This window comes from Acomys minous (assembly GCF_964271855.1).
Source record: "Acomys minous genome assembly, chromosome: 10".
Taxonomy (NCBI): Eukaryota; Metazoa; Chordata; class Mammalia; order Rodentia; family Muridae; genus Acomys; species Acomys minous.
In genome coordinates, this window is record NC_140491.1 from 49,412,628 (window position 1) to 49,432,053 (window position 19,426).

The 19,426-nt window shown below is 48.2% G+C and overlaps 1 protein-coding gene across 2 annotated transcripts in view; it reads left to right on the plus strand.

Moving 5' to 3' along the window:
- OSBP2 (oxysterol binding protein 2) overlaps positions 1–19,426 on the plus strand; it is a 148,566-nt gene that overhangs the window by 15,205 nt on the left and 113,935 nt on the right. For both annotated transcript variants that reach the window (XM_084799738.1, XM_084799739.1), the window contains exon 2: positions 15,295–15,503. In XM_084799738.1, the coding sequence (XP_084655864.1) occupies positions 15,295–15,503 (209 nt within the window). The remainder of the gene's footprint in view (positions 1–15,294; positions 15,504–19,426) is intronic.

A 19,426-nucleotide genomic window follows, 5' to 3' on the forward strand; every position in this document is an offset into this window, starting at 1 on the left:
GCCCCAAAGCCTTGGTCACTGTTCTAGATTCAGGGGGTCTAGCCTGGGTCCGGGCAGGCCTCAGGAAATGCCACGCTAACCGGGTGCAGATGGTTCAAATGCGCACTGCGCCTGCCCACCCTTGTTACAGGGCCTTTGGTTTTGCAGCTGCTCCCGTGTTTTAACTGTTGCTTGGGTTTTGGCTAAAGCCCGATGGGAGTCGCCTTGACATTAGATTATTTCAGCTAATATTAATGTCAGTACCTGCGGTGCTAGGGGCTGTGGTTTGTGTCTGCGTGTGTCTGTGTAACTTCCTGAATAGATTATCCATAAGCTCGTGGCGTAACAGATGAATGTGACTGGCCTTGGTTTGTTCAATTTGGAGTTAAGCATTTCCTTGATTGGTCTCTGCGTTGTGGCATTCCCACCCTTCCCTGGCTGGGTAGTGGGTCCCCAGCCTCCCCGCCCCCCTTTGCTTAGTATAGCATTTTCTCTGGTCTCTTGTCACGCTGCCGGAGTCTCACATGAAAGGACGCAGAAAGAGCTTCGGGGCACCCTGTAGTGGGTGGCACCCGCCGCCAGGGTTATGTGATAACTTGAACAGATTGTCTTTTTTCTTTTTTTTAAGTACCCTGAAACGTTCCGTGTAGGAGAACCCAGAGTCATGGGCCCACGGCTGCACTCAAAATAGAGCCAGCCCCATGCCCTGGGGACCTTGCTGTCGCCTCATTTCACACCCTTAGGTGCTTAGTGCGCAGCCTCGTTCACCCCGAGCCTGGGCCTTGGGGGGGGGAACCCCGGTGTCACTAAAGTCACTCAGCAACACAGTTCTCCGGGCAGAGAGCATTTAAAATGTCATACTTAATTTTAATGATGGATATATATATATATATATATATATATATATATATATATATATATGGATATGTTGTGTAATGAACCCCTTGTTATCATCATCCCCCGCCAGCTGGTCTCATCCGTGGTCTCAAGCTATGGCTTCCACGCCCCGCGTGATTTGAAGCAAATCTCAGACAGCTTTAATTTTCACTGGTAGATGCCGCCACACGCATCTCTTTATTTATTTGTGGGGGTGTTAGCCCGTTCTGAGGTCACATGACAACTCGTGGGAGTAGGTTCTCTGCTTCCACCTTCGTTTTAGGGTTTGAGTTCAGGTCACCAGGCTTCACAGCAAGTGCTTTTACCTGCTGAGCCACCCTCACCAGCCCCGTATGCGCATGGCCTGTGCGTACATTTTATGTCTAAAACGTAACGATGATTTTTGTAATGTTATCGCATATCCCGTTAATATTAAAATTTCGCCACTGGGTAATGATTTTTATCTTTTGCCTTTTTTCATTTTGATGTGTGTGTGTGTGTGTGTGTGTGTGTGTGTGTGTGTGTGTCATGTGCACATGTGGGTATATGCATGTTTGTGTGTATGTGCGCGTGCACATGTGTGCTCATGCGTGCAGTGGCTGCTGATGTCAGAAACATCTTGATACCGAGAGTGCCTTGACCTCTCTTCTGTTTTATTACTCAAGCAGGGTCAGAGGCAGAGCTCGCTCTGACCTAGCGAGGCCTGGTGGCCAGTGCAGTCAGGAGATGCGTGGGCCTGCCTTATGTGAAGCTGGAATCGTGTGAATCCTGGGGATCTGTGCTCGGTTCCCCAATCTTTCTCGGCAAGCAATTTGATGTCTAAGGCATGTCTCCACCACCCAGTTTTTAAAAAAATTTATAAATAAGGTTCACACACTTGCAATTCTTTAATGATTATCTTCAGATTTGTAAAAGACATCTTTTTAAATTGAAAAAATACTTTTAAATATCATACTTTGTGGTCATGGTTCCCCAAACTCCTCTCGGACCCCCATCTTCTCTCAAATCTGTACAATTTCTCTCTCTGTCATTGGGATACAAATAGGCATCCAGAAAATAAAATAAAATTATATAAAATAAAAATGAACAAACCACAATAGTGGAAGACACTTTTGTTTTTTTGAGACAGAACTTCTCGCTTTGTAGACCAGGCTGGCCTCGAACTCACAGCAATCTGCCTGCCTCTGCCTTCCGAGTGCTGGGATTAAAGGTGTGCGCCACTACCGCCGGGCGTGGAAGATACTTTTAATTGATTTTTTAAAGATTAATTTTATTTTATGGGCATTGATGTTTTGCCTACATGTATATCTGTGTGAGGGTGTCAGATCCCCCAGAACTGGAGTTACAGACAGTTGTGGGCTGCTGTGTGGGGGCTGGGAATTGAACCCAGGCCCTCTGGAAGAACAGTCAGTGCTCTTAACCACGGAGCCATCTCTCTATCCCAAGGATGATAATTTTAATATTGATATAATTTCAAATTTGGAGGAAAGTTACAGAAATCGTGGGAAGAACTCCTGTGCCCTTTCCTCAGTTCCCAAACAGCTAACACGCTGCTCGCCTTATGCCCGTGTTATATTTACATGTATTATTATTTAATATAAGGAATACAATGGAGGCCATTATCCTTTCTCCTTCCTTGTTTGTTTGCTTTTGTTTTTGTTTTTTTTGACACAGAGTAGCCTTGTCTGTCCTGGATTTGATTTTATAAACCAGGCTGGCCCGAACTCAGAGGTCCACCTGTCTCCGCCTCCACTGGGATTAAAGGCACCACACCCTTCCTTCTATTAAAGGCAAGTTCTTTCTAGGTAGTCCATGATCGCTTTGAATTTACGGTCCTCCTACCCCAGCTCCCCGAGGGCTGAGATTATAGCCTGAGCCTGGGGCCCCATGGTCACTTCCTCTTCCCGTGTGTGTTTCTTTAAAGCGGGGACATCCTCTCCGCTGCGCAACACAAGGCATGACACGGTGCTGCCAACTAGCCCACAGGCTGCCTGGCATCCGCCATCTGCCCCCGGGTGCCCTGGAGATTCAGTGCAGGGCAGCACGGTGCGCATTAACTTCAAGAAGATTCTTTTTTTTTTTTTTTTCTGTTTCCCCATTATTAACAATTTTGACATCCGTGGTAAACACATGGTAGAGACTGCAGAGAGCCTGGCTGTGGGGTCTCTTGCCGTCTTCGCGTGTTTAGATTTAAGTTCTGAGGGGTTTTTTTTTGGCAGGAATGCTGCAGAGCAGGGTGCTGTGCCCTCCTCGCACACCCTGTCAGGAGGCATGTGACGCTGATTTCGCATTCTATTATTAGCAAGTAACTTTTATCAGTTGGCCAGGATGGTACTTGCCAGATTTCTCCACTGCAGACTTAATGAGTTTTATGATTTTTAATTGCTAAGTAATTAGTAAGTGGTTTTTTTATTTTTAAAGATTTGTCTTTTTTTAAAAAATCAAGTTCATGTTGTGTGTCTCTGTGAGTGTGTACTGCACATGTATGGGTGCCAGAGGTGTCAGAGGCCCTGCAGTTGGAGTTACAGGCAGCTATCAGCTATGGGCTCTGGGAGTCAAACCTGGGTCCTCTGGAAGAGCAGGACACGCTCTTAAGCCATCTCTTCCGCTCGGTAGGTGTTTTTATAGGAAGACACATCGAGGCAGTGTCAACTCCTGTTCCTGGGCAAAGCTTTCATCACAGGCGCTTGGGTCCTTGGATTTATGCTCCATCAGCTATTGCTTTGATGGCTGCCAGTAAGCGGTTTTTCATTTAACACCACCCCTTCCACGTTTCTCAGTAGCCATCGTCCTGGATGCTGTATTTATGTAATTATCAATTTACACGGGTCACTATGGGTCAGTGGAGTTCAAGTTTATTATGTGTTTTGATGCTCAAATGCCCAGCAGGCCTTGAAGGATCTTTAATTTTTTGTGCGTTATTATTATTAACTATTTCCTGCGTATGGATGTTTTGTCTGCATGTATGTCTGGGTACCACATGTATGCCTGGTGCCTGTAGAGGCCAGAAGAGGCCCTCAGATCCCCCTGGGATTGGAGTTACAGACAGTTGTGAGCTGCCACGTAGGTGCTGGAAGCTAAGCCTGGGTCCTCTGGAAGAGCCAGTGCTCTTAACTGCCGAGCCGCCTCTCCGTCTCCGTTGGGGAGTCTTTTGTTACAGATATTGGTAATTTTTTTTAGATGTATGCAGTCTATTATGGTTCTAGAATGGTGCTACCCAGTCACTCTTTTCACAGTTATTAGTGGGGAGAAGCCTGCAAACTCAGCTTCCCCTTACCAGCCATTCGGTTATGCAATGGTGTAGTTACTCATAAGCTATTCAGTCCGTAAGTGAGTCGAATCTCCTGCAGAACGCTATACATAGAATTAGAACGATGCAGGTTAAGCAATGATAGGAGAAGCCCAGAGTAGGGGAGTTGTCAGTTCCCCTGGGCTGCTGGATGGGGCCCGGGCTGTGAGAGGGCAGTGTCTACATAGAAAGACTGGATTGTCTGCAAGCAGAGAGACCAACACACAGGGTGGTAGAGGGAACCGCATGTATTCAAGAAGCCGTGGGTGCTCGTAGATGAGGTTTCTGTGGCCTGGTGCAGGGCTAGGTAGGGCGCCTGGGGCAGGGCAGATGGCTCCCAGAGACAGCAAGGGGCATATGGGGAGGACTTGGATTCCGTCTGTTAAAGCTCAGGGCTGAGGCTAACCCCAGCTTACAACTATAATGATATGGAACGACATTGTGTTTTCATGTTTTTACTTTGCAAACAAACAAAAACAACATCTGTTTCACTCACTTGGCACGACATCTCAGTGAAAACCGGGCAGCTGGAACATTCGCCTGACATCCTGTGGCAGGTTTTCGACCCAATCTTAGGAAGTGCCCAGCCATCACCAGGCCATAGTGGTACTGTGGTACATCAGTGAAACCACAAAGGTAGGTCTGATGGATGCTCAGGGAGTGGTACCCATGGGGTGGACTGAGGTGTCCCGGGTCTGTTCCCTTGACTGCATAATGCTCTAATGTTGACTAGTGACTCAGCCCTTGTATCACTTTGAAGCTTTCCTTCCCCAGTGCTCACCCTGAGCCAGGTGGGGACAAGACAAGGTTGTGTCTCATGCAACTTGGGGATTAGCTTGCAAGTGATAGATACAGATTATCAGTAGATAAAACAAAGTGTTATTTCTGGATGCATACTCTAGTATTCTCCATCAAAAGGTGCCTGGCCTAGTGACCAAGAAATGTGTATTGTTCAGCTTTCTCTTTTCTGTGACAAAAATTCCTGACAGCAGCAACTCTCATCTTGGCTCGCGGTTCTGGAGGGTTTAGCCCTTGGTCATTTGGCCCCATCTGCTTGGGTAGAACGTCACAGTGGTGAGAATATGTGTTAAGAGGAGAGACGCTCACCAGGAAGGGGAGAAAAGGAATTGCCAACACTTGCCCAGGCTTCTGTTTGCCCCTCTTTAACCCATTTGGGTCCCTAACCTGTCCATATTCAGTATGGGTGACCCTCAAGAGTCACACTCAGGCCGGGCGGTGGTGGCGCACCCCTTTAATCCCAGCACTTGGGAGGCAGGGGCAGGTGGATCCCTGTGAGTTCGAGGCCAGCCTGGTCTACAATGCGAGTCCGGGACAGCCAAGGCTACACAGAGAAACCCTGTCTCGGAAAACTAAGCAAACAGTCACACCCAGAGGTGTGTCTTCTCAGCCTCCAGCTGATTCTAAACTAAGCTTGTGGATGATGAGGATAAGCTATCACGTGCCGTGACTCTATCTCTGGCTCTGAGGTCGACCAGTTCTACAGGCCAGAAGTAGATTTCTCTTTCCCTGGTCTCTTCCCTTTCTATAAAGCGGGGTTGGTTCTGTCTGCATCACCCACTTTGACGATCAACAGTCATGTTTTTGACAGTCTCCATAGGAACAGAGGTGCTGTGTGAATATAAATTGCATCGGTCAGAGGCTGTGCTTTATACGTTGCTGTCTGTCACACCCTGGGTACCAATTCCACACGATGAGCTTCAGGAACAGGAGACTGCCTTGCAAGCCTCCTGTTACACTCTCATTAAAATATAACATATATTGGGAGTGCCCTTGTAGCCCAGGCCTTTATTTAGCATTTCTCCAGAGACTCTTTAAATGGCAAAAATGAGGCCAGGCAAAATGAAACGGGTCACGTCTTACAGTGACACTCTCCTTTCTGGAGTGAGCCTGAGTTGAGGCTTCTGCTTGCTGGCACCGCGGGACAGCCGTAGAGCTGCCATCCAGACAGCTCTGATGGCCTTGGGGAATGTAAATGCAGGCTGTGGGCAAAGCGGATGGTAAACTAGTGGTTCTGTCCAGCAGGGCCTCCGTGGAGCTGCCCTGGCTCTATTCCAGCCTCTGTATATGGAACAGGAAAGCACATTCTTGCCTGGTATGTGTGTGTTTGCCAGTGTGTGCGTGTATGCATGTGCGTGGGTACATGAGTGTGTGTGTGCGCGCGCTCATGTATGCAGAGGTCAGAGTTCATCTTATCAGGAATCAGTTTTCTCCTTCCATGGTGAAATCCAGGGGGCCCAACTCCAGCAGTCAGGTTTGCTTGGCAAATGCCTTTACCACCGAGCTGTCTGGTTCTGCTTTTGCCCACTTTTAAACTGGCTCGTTTCCTAGTACGGAGGCTCCTTTAAAAATGAAAAATGAAATGTCTACATATGTGATCCAGTGATCCCAATCTTGGGTATTTATCTAAAAGAACTGAAGTTAGGACCTCAATGCTAGCACTGCCATGCTCAGCATTATTCACGTCAGCCAAAACACAGGAAGTAACCTGTGCCCATCAGCAAACGAAGGCTTAACAAGGAGTACGTACATAAGATATTATATTGCTTAGCCTGATGAAAGAAGGGACCCAAGCAGGGCGTGGTGGCACACACCTTTAATCCCAGCACTTGGGAGGCAGAGGCAGGAGGAGCGCTGTGAGTTCGAGGCCAGCCTGGTCTACAAAAGCGAGTCCAGGATAGCAAAGACTGACACAGAGAAACCATGTCTTGAAAAATCTAAAAAAAAAAAAAAAAGACCCTTACTACACATGTCAGCCATAGATAAACCAGGAGTGAAATAAGCCAGTCATAGGGACACATACCCTGCACGATCCCACTGCCAAAAGTTATCTAAACTAGTCGAACCAACTGGAGCAAAGATTATAAATGTGCTTGCCGAGGGCTGGGGGATGGTTATCAATCAACAGGTATAAAATTTCAGACTTGCAAGAAGAACAAGTGCTGCTAACCTGTGGCCCAGCCCTGCCTGTGGGCGACGATGCTGTGCTGTGTAATGTGCAGTGAGTTCTCACGTACCGAACACCTGACGAGCCTGGCTGGAGAGGTGGTGCAGGGGTTAAGAGCACTGGCTGCTCTTCCAGAGGTCCGGGGTTCCGTTCCCAGCAACCACATGGTGGCTTCACAGCCATTCGTCCATAACTCCAGTTCCAGAGGATCCAACATCCTCTCTGGCCTCTGCAGGAGTGTGATGGAGTTCTAAGGCATGTGTCACCACTGCCTGGTACACACATAATTTTGTGTGTGTATACAAAATTAAGAACAACTTTAAAACTTTGAAGTGGGAGATTTGTCTCTTATTGATTTTTAGCTATTCCTGCATTTCTTTTCTTTCCTTTTTTTTCTTTTTCTTTTTCTTTTTTTTTTCTTTTTCCCTTTTGAGACAAAGTTTCTCTGTGCTCTGGCTGTCCTGGAATTTGCTCTGTAGATCAGGCTGGTCTTGAACTCACAGAGATCCACCTGCTTCTGCTTCCTGAGTGCTGGGATTAAAGGTGTGCACTGCCACACCTTTATTCTTGTTTTTAAAAAGATTTATTTATTTTTTTATTATTATGGATTTAGTGCTCTGTCTGCTTGCACACCTGCAGGCCAGAAGAGGGCATCAGATCACATTATAGATGGTTGTGAGCCACCATGTGGTTGCTGGGAATTGAACTCAGGACCTCTAGAGGAGCAGTCAGTGCTCTTAACCTCTGAGCCATCTCTCCAGCCCTCCTTTTATTTTCTTAATGTGAGTTTTTTTTGAGGCAGGCCTTCAAGTAGCCCAGGCTACTCTGAAACTCCTGTGACTTTGAACTCCAGCCCTTGCTGCCTTTGTCTCTTGCTGGGTTGAAGGCATGTACTACCATATCTGCATTCTCTCTCTGTCTTAGTTAGGGTTTCTATTGCTGTGAAGAGTCACTATGACCACGGCAGCTCTTGTAAAGGAAAGCATTTAACTGGGGCTGGCTTAGAGTTTGAGAGGTTTGGACCATCACCATCATGGTGGGAAGAACGGCAGCGTGCAGGCAGACACGGTGCTGGAGGAGCCGAGAGCTCTACATCTTGGTTTTTCAGGCAGCAGCAGGAGACTGTGTGCCACACTGGGTATAACTTGAACATATTGAGACCTCACAGTGACACACTTCCTCCAACAAGGCCAATGGGAGCCACACCTACTCAAACCATCTCTCTCTCTCTCTCTCTCCCCCTCCCTCCCTCCCTCCCTCTCTCTCTCTCTCTCTCTCTCTCTCTCTCTCTCTCTGTCTCTCTCTCTTTCTCTGTATGTCTCTCTCTCTGACTATTCCAAAACAGTGAGCAACACAAATTTTTCTCCTGTCAAGTTTATCTTGGCTATTCTGACAAACTATAAGAGAAGGAGCTAACACATTAGCCTCGAGTGGTCTCTGTGGCGTTCCAACAGTTGCTGTCCAGGCAAGGTCACTGCCCACTGCCGAGGGTCGTTTGGCTGGGAGTCAGCACAGCGCACATAGTAGGTGATGGCCACCATAACTTGACTTGCAGTTATGTCACGCATAGGCATTTTGTCTCCGTTTGAGTAATTTATCAGAGTAAACTAAAACCTCGACCCAAATTCCCCGTGAAAGGTGTAGAGCCCTCTTACCATGAGTGTTGGCTGATGTGGCCTGTGGGAGCGAGCCCACTGCAGCTGCCCAGGCCTCACAAGAATGATGGCTCGGGGCTGTTTGACACCTCTGTGAACCCCCAGTGAGAGGGTGGGAGGTTGCCAGGTGGCATGCAGGCTCCAGAGTTGGGCATCATTCCACTGACTGGGCTTTTGGGGCACTCTGCTGGAACATTCCGTCCTCTTAACATTATCTCAAACAAGATTTAAAACACACACACACACACACACACACACACACACACACACACACACACACACAGAGTTTTTCACCAGAGACAGAGTCCCGTGTAGCTCAAGATGGCCCCAAACTGTGTGACCTAGACGTGCCTTCATTGTTTGAACCTCTTCCCAAGTGCTGCGATTGCAGTTTTGTTTCAGCATACCCAGCTTTCAACCATAATCCTATAGATTTTAAAATTACATTTGTTTTCTCCCCCACTTCCCTTCTCTCTCTCTCTCTCTCTCTCCCTCCCTCCCTCCCTCCCTCCCTCCCTCCTCTCTCTGTCCTCTATGGAACTTGTGGAGGTCAGAGGCCATTCTCTGTTCTCTTCTTCCATCATGTAGGCCCTGGAGTTTGAACTCAGGTCATCACGCTTGGCCACAGGATCCTTTATCAATGAGCCCCCTCCGTGGCCCTCAACCAGGATGTTTAAAGGGAGAAACAAAGCCTTTTGTAAACACGTGAGCAGCAGCAACATCCAACAGCACTCTTGAGTTCTAGGGTTTGCCTGTGAATTTTAGGCTATTTTCAGAACTGTGTTTGAAGCCACTGAAATTAAAACAAAACAAATGTAATAAATGGGGATAAAAGTAAGGCCTTGTTGCCGGCACAGGGTGGATTGAACACTGGATGTCTAGATGGAAGAAAAAGAGGAGAGTTTAATTCTAAGGCAGAGAGTTCAGTGGGCTCTGGTAATCCAAAAGGCTGTCAGCCTAGATTTATATAAGCCACTAGATAACTTCTTCCAAATGGTGAAATAAAAAAAGTAAACTGGAAATCTGAAGACCTTGATTAAAAAAAAAAAAGCAAAAAACCATTTATTATGAATAAAGATTCAGCCTATTTGGGTGCTAGGTAACTGGAAAAGCTAATCTGCTCTATTTTTATGTTCTCAAATGTTCTTGTTATTTTAAATTTTTAAAAATTGTTTTATTAGCATATATTAAATAAAAAAGGAGAAGAAAGGAAACATGTCTAGCTCTAGGTGAGGTGGGGGAGGAGGTTTATTGTAGGTAAAAGGGAGAGCACAGCCAGAGGCAGGGACATCTGGGAGAGTCCAGAGTGGACACCACCAGACTGAGCTGGGCCATGAGGGAGAGGGGGAGGGGAAGGGAGAGGGGCGGGAGGGAGCCAGGTGTGGCAGCAGGAGGCCAAAGGTGCAGAGACAGCAGGACCACAATGGTTGGATTGTACAGGGGAGAGCAGCCCGGGCCCCTTTGCTGGAGACTTTAGGGTCAGGGACAGGTTATGCTAGCCAGGAGGGGTCCAGTTAAACTGAGAGATGCTGGGAGATCCTGGCAGCCAGGCCCACTTTGGTAGGTTAAATAGGTACCGCAGCTGTTTGTCCCGGGCTTGAGATGTGACATATTAATTATAATGTTTGGTTTCATATGACATTATCTATGTAATGTATTCTGATCACATGCACCCCCCGTTGCCCTCACTTAGCCCCTCCACGCTTGCCTATGCTCTTCCTGTTCTCAACCAGATGACCCCCTTCTACTCTCATGTCTGTCTTTGTCTTAGTGACCCAGGGAGTTTAGGCAGAGTTTCTCACATGGAGATGGCTTGTTGTTCTGGAGCATCAGCAGTCACCACACCCAGGACAAGAGCATCAGGGTACTGTTACCATCCAAGCTCCAGGCTTTGTTTGGATGTCACTAGTCTGTCCAGTCTTTTCTTTCCTCTATTTTATCATCCAACCCAGACTTCTACACTGTATCTAGTGATTCTCTATGTCCATGTATCAGTCAAGGTTCTCTAGAGGGACAAAACTGAGAAATAAATACGAATATACAACACAGAGGAGAAGGGGGGATTTTATGAGATTGGCTCACATAGTTTCGTCCACATAGTCCAACAATGTCTGTTTGTAGAGAGACTCAGGCCCCAGTGTCTGCTCAGTCCACAGTGCAGGCTGCCTCAGTGGTCCTTATCTGGTGGTGAAGGCCTGGAGGATTCCTGGAGAGCTGCTGGTGTTTTTTGTTTTGTTTTTTCAGTTCATGATGGGAGGCTGAAGAAGCTATGTTTTGACATCAGTAAGGGATGGCAGCCACGGTGGCAGCAGCTGAGTAGGTGCACTCACCAGCAGAGTGTAAAGGAGGGCAGGCAAAATCAGACCACCTTTTCCCTTAGCTATTTTTATATCTAGGTGATATTTTTATATCTAGGGAAGGTTCTGCTCACTCTGGGTGAGCCCCCTCCAAATTGATCCTTCCAGGACATAGCCTCACAGAGCACCCAAAGGTCTGTCTCTTAGTTGATCCCAAGCAAGTAGAGAAGATTAAGAACCACAGTATGTAACTGTGGCTAAGCTGCTTTCGATAAGAAATAGCCGGATATGGTAGCACACACCTTTAATTCCAGCACTCTGGAGCCAAAAGCAGGTGAGTCCATGTGAGTTTGAGGCCAGCCTAGTCTACAAAGTGAGTCTAGGACAGCCAAGGCTACGCAGAGAAATCCTGTCTCAAAAATAAAAAAATAAAAATAAATTTAAAAAAAAGAAAAAAAGAAAGAAAAGAAAGAAGTACCTCACTTCTTGCCCATTTACCCCTCCAGTCCTTTGCCTGTACCTGCACGGACTGCTGGGCATTATATAGACAGTAGGCGGTGTATATATTAGGTGGGTTGTGATCTACACTATACCAGCAGATAGCTCACAGTGCAACCCTGTTTTCACATAGTGGCCTGCCTTCTTCCATCTCCAACCATGCACAGGGCATTCTGTTCCCTGAGCTCCCACAGAAACGCCTGGAGCTATTGCTCCTTTCTCTTTTCTGACAGCAGGCCCAAGAGACCTACTGTTTTGTTTTGGTTTGTTTTTAAGATTTATTTATTTATTATGCATACAGTGCTCTGGCTGCATGTACACCTGCAGGCCAGAGGAGGGCATCAGATCACATTATAGATGGTTGTGAGCCACCATGTGGTTGCTGGGAATTGAACTGAGGACCTCTGGAAGAGCAGTTAGTGCTCTTAACCTCTAAGCCATCTCTCCAGCCCCATTAAAAAAAATATATCTATTTTATGCATAGAAGTGCTCTATCACATGTACATCTGCTTGCTAGAAGAGGGCATCAGATCACATGACAGACGATTCTGAGCCACCATGTGGTTGCTGGGAATTGAACTCAGGACCTCTGGAAGAGCAGACAATGCTCTTAACCACTGAGCCACTCTCCAGCCCCTGAGACCTACTGTTTTGACTTTGAGTGTAAGAGTCCAATTCCTTAATGCTCCCGCTGGTGACTACATTTGGCCATCGCCTGCTTCTCTGCCTCTCCTGCTGACTCTCGTGGCTGTGATGCTGGGACCTTTCCATTGCTCTGAAAGCCATGTGAATTCTCCCGGCTTTGCCAGCTCTGCCTGTGCCCAGTGCACAGTCTCTGTCCCTTTTCATCCTGTGTCCAGCCAGAGTGCTGTTGACGCTCAGTCACTATGGCATTTAGCACCCGAGGCTCTGCCACATCTGCGAGCTGGACCTCACTTCTGCTCCACCTCATCTTCTCTAAGGGGTGTGGCCAAGGCAGAAAGGGAGAGTGGTGTCTTCCAAGTAAAAAGGGATTGTTGGTTGGGTGTTGTGATGCCTGCTGCCTAGTGGGCACAGTTTGGAATAACGCAGAGAAGGCTTTTGAAAACTTCTGTGACATACTACCTGAATCGCAGTAATTGTTGTGGGAAGTGATTATGTTAGTTACGGCAGGCAGCACCATCCGTTGTGGATCCCGGCTCTTTAAGTAGCGCGCGTGCCTGTCTCTATTGCTTTCTGCTTTCCCGTGTGGGTGTGAAATGGTTAGCTGCCTCAGACCCCTGACACCTTAATCTCCTCACCAGGACGGACTAGACCGTGAACACTGAGATGAAATACACCTCAAGTTGTTTCCCTCAGGGTCTTTTCTCACAGCGCTAAGATGGAAGCCCGCTTACCAGAAGTGGGGCTGTTGTTGAGATGAACCTCACGGTGTGGCTTTCAGGCCCTGGGGACTGTTTTGCAGGAGGAGTGGGGAAGACCTTGGATCTTTGGTCTGGAAAAGCCACCGAGTGTTACGAGCAGAGGTTGATGGGTGGGCCGTTCTGGGGGATCTTAGAAGATAACAGCACTGACAGAAGCTGTCTCGAAAAACCTAAAAACAAAACAAAACTGCACTGAGAGAAATGCAGGCAGAGGTGTCAGAGAACAAAGATTCTATCAGGATTGGGCTAAGGGCCACGAAATGTATTTTTGCCAAGAATCTGTTTCTAATTCTGTCCGTGGATTAAGGACCTGAGTGGAGTAAGTTAACATAATGGGCTCATTTGTCTGTCAGAGGAAATTTCAGGACAGGAAGGCATTCGAGATGGCGCTTGTTAAAGGCTGGAATCACAGGAGGCCTCCAGTGCCAAAGTGGGGCAACAGGGAAGGTGTCTTGGGGGCAGACCTCCATCTCATGGGTCTGAGTTCATTTAAATAAAGACAGCCTAAGCTGAAGGGGTTCCCCACTGTTGGGAAGTAACTGCCTGGGAGAGGGTGTTTCCTCAGCTACGGTCCAGAGGACCGGGATCCCGAGTTGGTAGGAGAGTGCAGCAGGAGCATCCATGTGATTGCTGGTTATGAAAACATGGAGGATGCAAGATTGAGGGGGTCTTGGAGAGCAGCAGGGGCCAGGCACTGTGTGGCAGGGGTTGGTGTCCGTGCAGAAGGTCCCTGAGGCTCATGGGACATCCGCCAAGGTAAACTGCTGGTATAGGCTGCAACATCCGCCAATAGAATCTGTGTGCCGTGGGCAGCAGAGCCGGAAGGGTGGCCCTTATGAGCCCTTTGGGGATCTGTTGATAGGAGCTAAAATAAACTTTCTTCCTTACGCAGGCAAAGAGCAAGGGCTACCTTCTTCCAAGTCCTTTATGTAGGCTGCCACCCGAAGGTGTGGTCCTGACTAAAGGAGGATCTTTTCACCTCAAAAGATCAGGACTAGATTTGAGTCTTTCTATTTTAAATGACTTAATTAAGAAAAATCCCTCACCGGGAGGTGGTGGCACACTCCTTCAATCCCAGCACTCTGGAGGCAGAGGCAGGCAGATCTCTGTGAGTTCAAGGCCAGCCTGGTCTACAAAGCAAGTTCAGGGTAGCTAGAGCTACACAGAGAAACCCTGACTTGAAAAACAACAACAACAACAAAAAACAAAAACACTCCGGGCGTGGTGGTGTACACCTTTAATCCCAGCACTTGGGAGGCAGAGGCAGGTGGATCGACCTGAGTTCGAGGCCAGCCTGATCTACAAAGGGAGTCCAGAATAGCCAAGGCTACACAGAGAAACCCTGTCCTAAAAAAACAAAACAAAAAACAAAAAAACCCCAAAACAAAAAAACAAAAACAAAAACAAAAAACAAACAGAAAGAAAGAAAGAAAGAAAGAAAGAAAGAAAGAAAGAAAGAAAGAAAAATCCCTCACAACTGTACCCAACTGCTTGGGTTCTAGTTAATTCCAGATGTGGTCAAGCTGAGAGGCAAGCAAGAAGAGCCACCTCGGCAGGAAATTGCCAGGTGAATCCATCCTTCCATGGCCGTGTTAGATGCTTGCCAACTTTCTTTCCCTTTGTAACACCCTCTGTGTAAAGATCTGGGGTTCCCATGGGGTTGTGGGTTTTCTTCAAGTGTCAAAGGGAGTGAGTTAAGTAAATCCACTCACAACAGCCAGGTCTTAGTTTTTAGGTATGGGGCCCAGTTGGAAATAATAGTCCTTCAGTCACCCCTGATGCTGTCACCTCCAAGATCCTGTCAACAGTGAAGGGGTTGTCCCTTTGCTGTGAGATAGCATCGCGTCAGTTAGCCCTGTCATTTCCGTGAGCGACAGACGATAGTGTCGTTGCTCTCTAGTTTTCTTGGTGGAACAGAATGACAGTGCCAAGGACAGTACCACTCGCAGGTGACTTCAAAGCAGAAGGTACCCCAGCATCCTCCCTTTGGTCTCCGGGCCTCCGGTCTCTGCTCTCGAAGCAGCATCTCACCCTTTGCTTCCAAGATTTAGCAGAAGGAGCTTGGCATGAAGCTGCAGACCTGTGTTGACTGCTGGGCTCTTCTCCTTTTCATCAGACCAAAGGAGGCATGCCACATTCCAGCCGCCTGCCACTCACCATGGCCAGCAGACAGGGTTGATTCCAATAAGGCCCTTTCTCCCCCTGGCGATCCCAATCCCGGGGCATCTCCCAGCCCTCAGGGTTTGAGATGAGGATTAACCCTGAGAGTGTCTTTAATCTGGGACCATTGCATCCAGGAGCCTCACCTCATACCTTCTCTTGAATCCCACAGAAACCAGGGTGAAATGGCCCACACCTGCCGTGGTACCATCAACCTGGCCTCCGCACACATCGACACAGAGGACTCGTGCGGAATCTTGCTGTGCAATGGTGCAAGGAGCTACCACCTCAAGGCCAGCTCAGAGGTAGACCGGCAGCAGTGGATCACCGTGCTGGAGCTGGCCAAGGCCAAGGCTATCCGTGTGATGAAAACTCAGTCAGGTAGTGACCACTTAGCCCAGGGTGTCTGTGTGTGTGTGTGTGTGTGTGTGTCGTCATGGTACTCCAGAGGAACTGGTAGTCAGAAACATTTGGGAACAGTGGTGACCAGGAAACCCAAGATTCAGAAGGCCCAAGGTCTGGGTGTCTGCTTCCCACACGTCAGCCATGAGGGAGCCATTCTGCCGAGATGTTTGTGGGTAGCTGGCAGTCCTGGAGATAGGAATGTTTGCAGATACTGGGTGATCCAGGCCCAGAAGCAATGGTCTAGGGTGGGGTCCAGTGGGCTGTACTGCGCTTCAGACTGGGTTTTCCCCAGTGACCGAGTTGTGGGTACTGAGGACAGTTTCCCAGAGCTGCTGCTTTGACCAGGCAGGATGCCAACTCTGATGGTCCAAGCAAAGAATTTATATGATTTAAAAGCCAATAGTTCCAAAAGCCTGTGAGCAAACCCCATGCTTAACTCTTGCCACACCCCCCCCACCCCCACCCCCACCCCCGCCCCCACCCCCACCCCCACCCCCACCCCCTCCCCCGCCCCCGCCCCACCCCCACCCCCGCCCCCGCCCCCACTCCCACCCCCACCCCCACCCCACCCCCACCCCACCCCCACCCCCACCCCCACCCCCGCCCCACCCCCCATCCCCGCCCCCACCCCCACCCCCACCCCCACCCCCGCCCCCACCCCCACCCCCGCCCCCACCCCCACCCCCACCCCCACCCCCTCTGCTTCTCTTCCTCTCTCCCTAGAGGCCACCAGAGGTGCCAGAGATGGCCGTCTTTACCTATAGCCCCAAGTAGGTGTTCGTTTAAAATACAACATACCACTGCCCTTTTCTGTTTAGCAATTTATCCTAAATATGTCCTCTGTTAGCACATAACAGCATCGCTTTTGTTTTTACAATGTGGTTTTAATTGTATGGAGGTACCGCAGTTATTAGCCTGTTGTCTGTGGATGGGCCCATCAGGCTGTTTTCTTAAGATCAAGTTATTTTATGGGTATGAGTGTTTTGAGCAGACACATGTGTGTTCAGTGTGTGTGTGTGTATATATATGCACATGTGTGTGCATACACACACGCATGTAGGTACCAGATGCTCTGAGACTGGAGCTATAGATAATTGTAAGCCTTCATGTGGGTGATGGGAACCAAACTCAGGTCTTTTGAAAGAGCATCGAGTGCTCTTAACTTCTGAGCTATCATCACTCTAGCCCGAGTCTGTTTTCTTGTTTTTCTGTGATGCACAGTGGTCCAAGGAGTGACCTGCGGCTGCTTTATTTCAAGCCCGCGTATGTACAGATTCAGTACGGCAGTGGGGGAGGCCGCTGGGGCCGTCTCATCCATGGGTTAGAAGAGTATTTAAAGCACCTGTAAGAGATGGACCGAGGAAAGAAAGAAAACCTTGGTCTGACCGTGGGCAGGACCACGTTTATTCACGGCAAGGGAGCACTTTGGTCACCCATGTGTGTAGATGCTAAAATGCCTCCAGAAGAATAGGGAATCCGGCTCCTTATAGGGGTGGAAACAACTTCCGTAGTCTGCAAGGGAAACTGGGAGAGGTACTTTTTTAATAGGGAACTGTTGTTGTGTTGTGTTGAGCCCCGAGGACCTGTGGTCTCTGTGATAGCCTGTGGAAAGCCACCACAGTGGAAGGTGACTCAGGCTCAGGTTATGATGTCTGAGAGAATTAATAGGCTCCCAGAAGCCCTTGCTCCCTCTTTTCTATGAATTAGTGACTCCAAGAAGCTTCATTTTCCTGGGAACTTGTAAAATTGGTTCATAGGCAGTATTTACGAGGTTAGCCATTTACAGTTATTTATTTATTTATGTGTGTGTGTGTGTGTTCATGAGTGCCACTGTGTGCAGGCACAGTTCAGAGGACAACTTGCAGGCTCATCTTGTGGGTTCCCAGGATGGAAGGAGCTCAGCTACAGTGCCATTCCCTGCTGAACCTACTACAGGGACAGCTCTCATTCAAACCACTACATTCTGCACCCTGGCCCCAAAGGCTTGTAGCCATAAATCATAATGCCAAAACTCACTTAGCCCAACCTCAAAAGTCCCCATAGTCTATCGCAGTCTCAACACTGTTTAAAAGTCCAAAACCTCTGCAGAGACTCAAGGCAATCTCTTAACTGTATGTAACCCACTGTAAAAAAAAAAATTACACACTTCCAACATACAATGCCACAGAAGGTACATTACCATTCTAAAGAGAAAGAACGGGACATAGTGAGGAAATGCTGAACTCAAGTGAGACCAAACCCCCTCAGGGCAAACCCAAATCTGGCAGCTCCATGTCTGGTGCCCGCCACACACTTCTCTCTCGGGCTGGTCCCACTCGCTCTGTGCGCCTCTCCTTGGCAGACATCCCTCAGCTCTGCCACCTCTAATGTCTCCAGCGCAATCCCGGCTTCACAGCTGCAGCATCACGGAATGGCCCCTCCAGGCTTCCATGCAGGGACTCCCGTGTCACACACCTGCACTTGGTGACTTTCCCTAACCACAGAGGAAGATTCCATGGCCCCCTTACTCCTCTACCCTTTGTGACTCTAGAGCCAAAACCACACAGCCAATGTCACCAGGCGGCTCCACGCTGGAGACAGAGCCTGTCCCTCTCTTTTGAGTTAACATTTGAATAAGCTTTGATTTGTTGGTGTTTTTAGGTCCAGATAATTCCGGAGGACTTTTCTTTTTACAGGTGGAAGTTTAGCTGGGTGAGATCTTACCCCAGAATCTCCACTTTATTCCTTTTCAGATCAGGTCTCTCCTTAATCTCCTCCTCATTCACACAATCCTTGGCTCCAACATTCAGTTTCCTGCTGCTCCTTTTCTCCTCAAACTGTACATTTTGTCTTCGTTTTCTTCCCACTTGCCCGTCTCCATTTTAGATCTACTTAAGAGTTATCACTAATAATCATGTAACAGAATTAGTATTAGGCTGTCTTGAAACCCCCACTGTAAGGATAATTAGTCCCCAAATCTCCAAGAAGCCTTTAGCCTTCTTGCTGATCCTGTTCCCCTTTGACACCTCTTCAGCTGGTCCTCCATAGTCCACATTCTCTCAGCACTGCTGTCTTGCAGCTTGGATGGCCCATTTCACTCTGCTCACAGTGATCAACTGCTTTCCCGTCCAAAGTCCCAAGGTCTTCCACATTCCTCCCAAAAATAGCATGGCCAGGTCTGTCACAGCAGTACCCCACTCCTTGTACCTGATAAGACCCCATGACCAAAGCAACCTACAGAAGAAACAGTTTACCAGGCCTTCAGGGATTTAAGAGTCTATGGCCATCCTTGCAGGAAGGCACTGGAGCAATAGCTGAGAGCTTACATGAGAGAGAGAGAGAGAGAGAGAGAGAGAGAGAGAGAGAGAGAGAGAGAGAGAGAGAGAACAAACTGGGAATGACACAGCTTTTAAAACCTCAAAGCCAACCCCACAGTGATGCGCCTCCTCCAACAAGGCCACGCCTCCCCATCCTTCCCAAACAGTTCCACCAACTGGGGACCAAGCATTCAAATATATGAGCCTATGGGGGCCATTCTCAATCTAACCACCACAAGGGGAAACTAGAAAATACTTTGAGATGATGGAAATGACAACACGGTATAAAATAAATTCACGGGGCACAGCAAGAGTGACTTTCAGGAATGTACGGATGTAAAAGCACACATTGGCAAACCTGCAGCAGAACAGGAGACTCAACAAACAGGAAGAGAAGACTGCCATAACTAAAACCACATGCCGTCTTGTTAGCTTGCAGCTGGCCCCTTTAATATGTTGGTCAGTCCTAAGCAGCCAGACTCCACCACACAAGAAACCAGGCCCTGCCTTTCTCTTGCTCTGTCTCCTGGAGGCTGATTTTTGTGTCAGCTCCTTTTCCAAAGCAACTTTTGCCTCTGGTCTTATTTCTAGTAATTATTACTA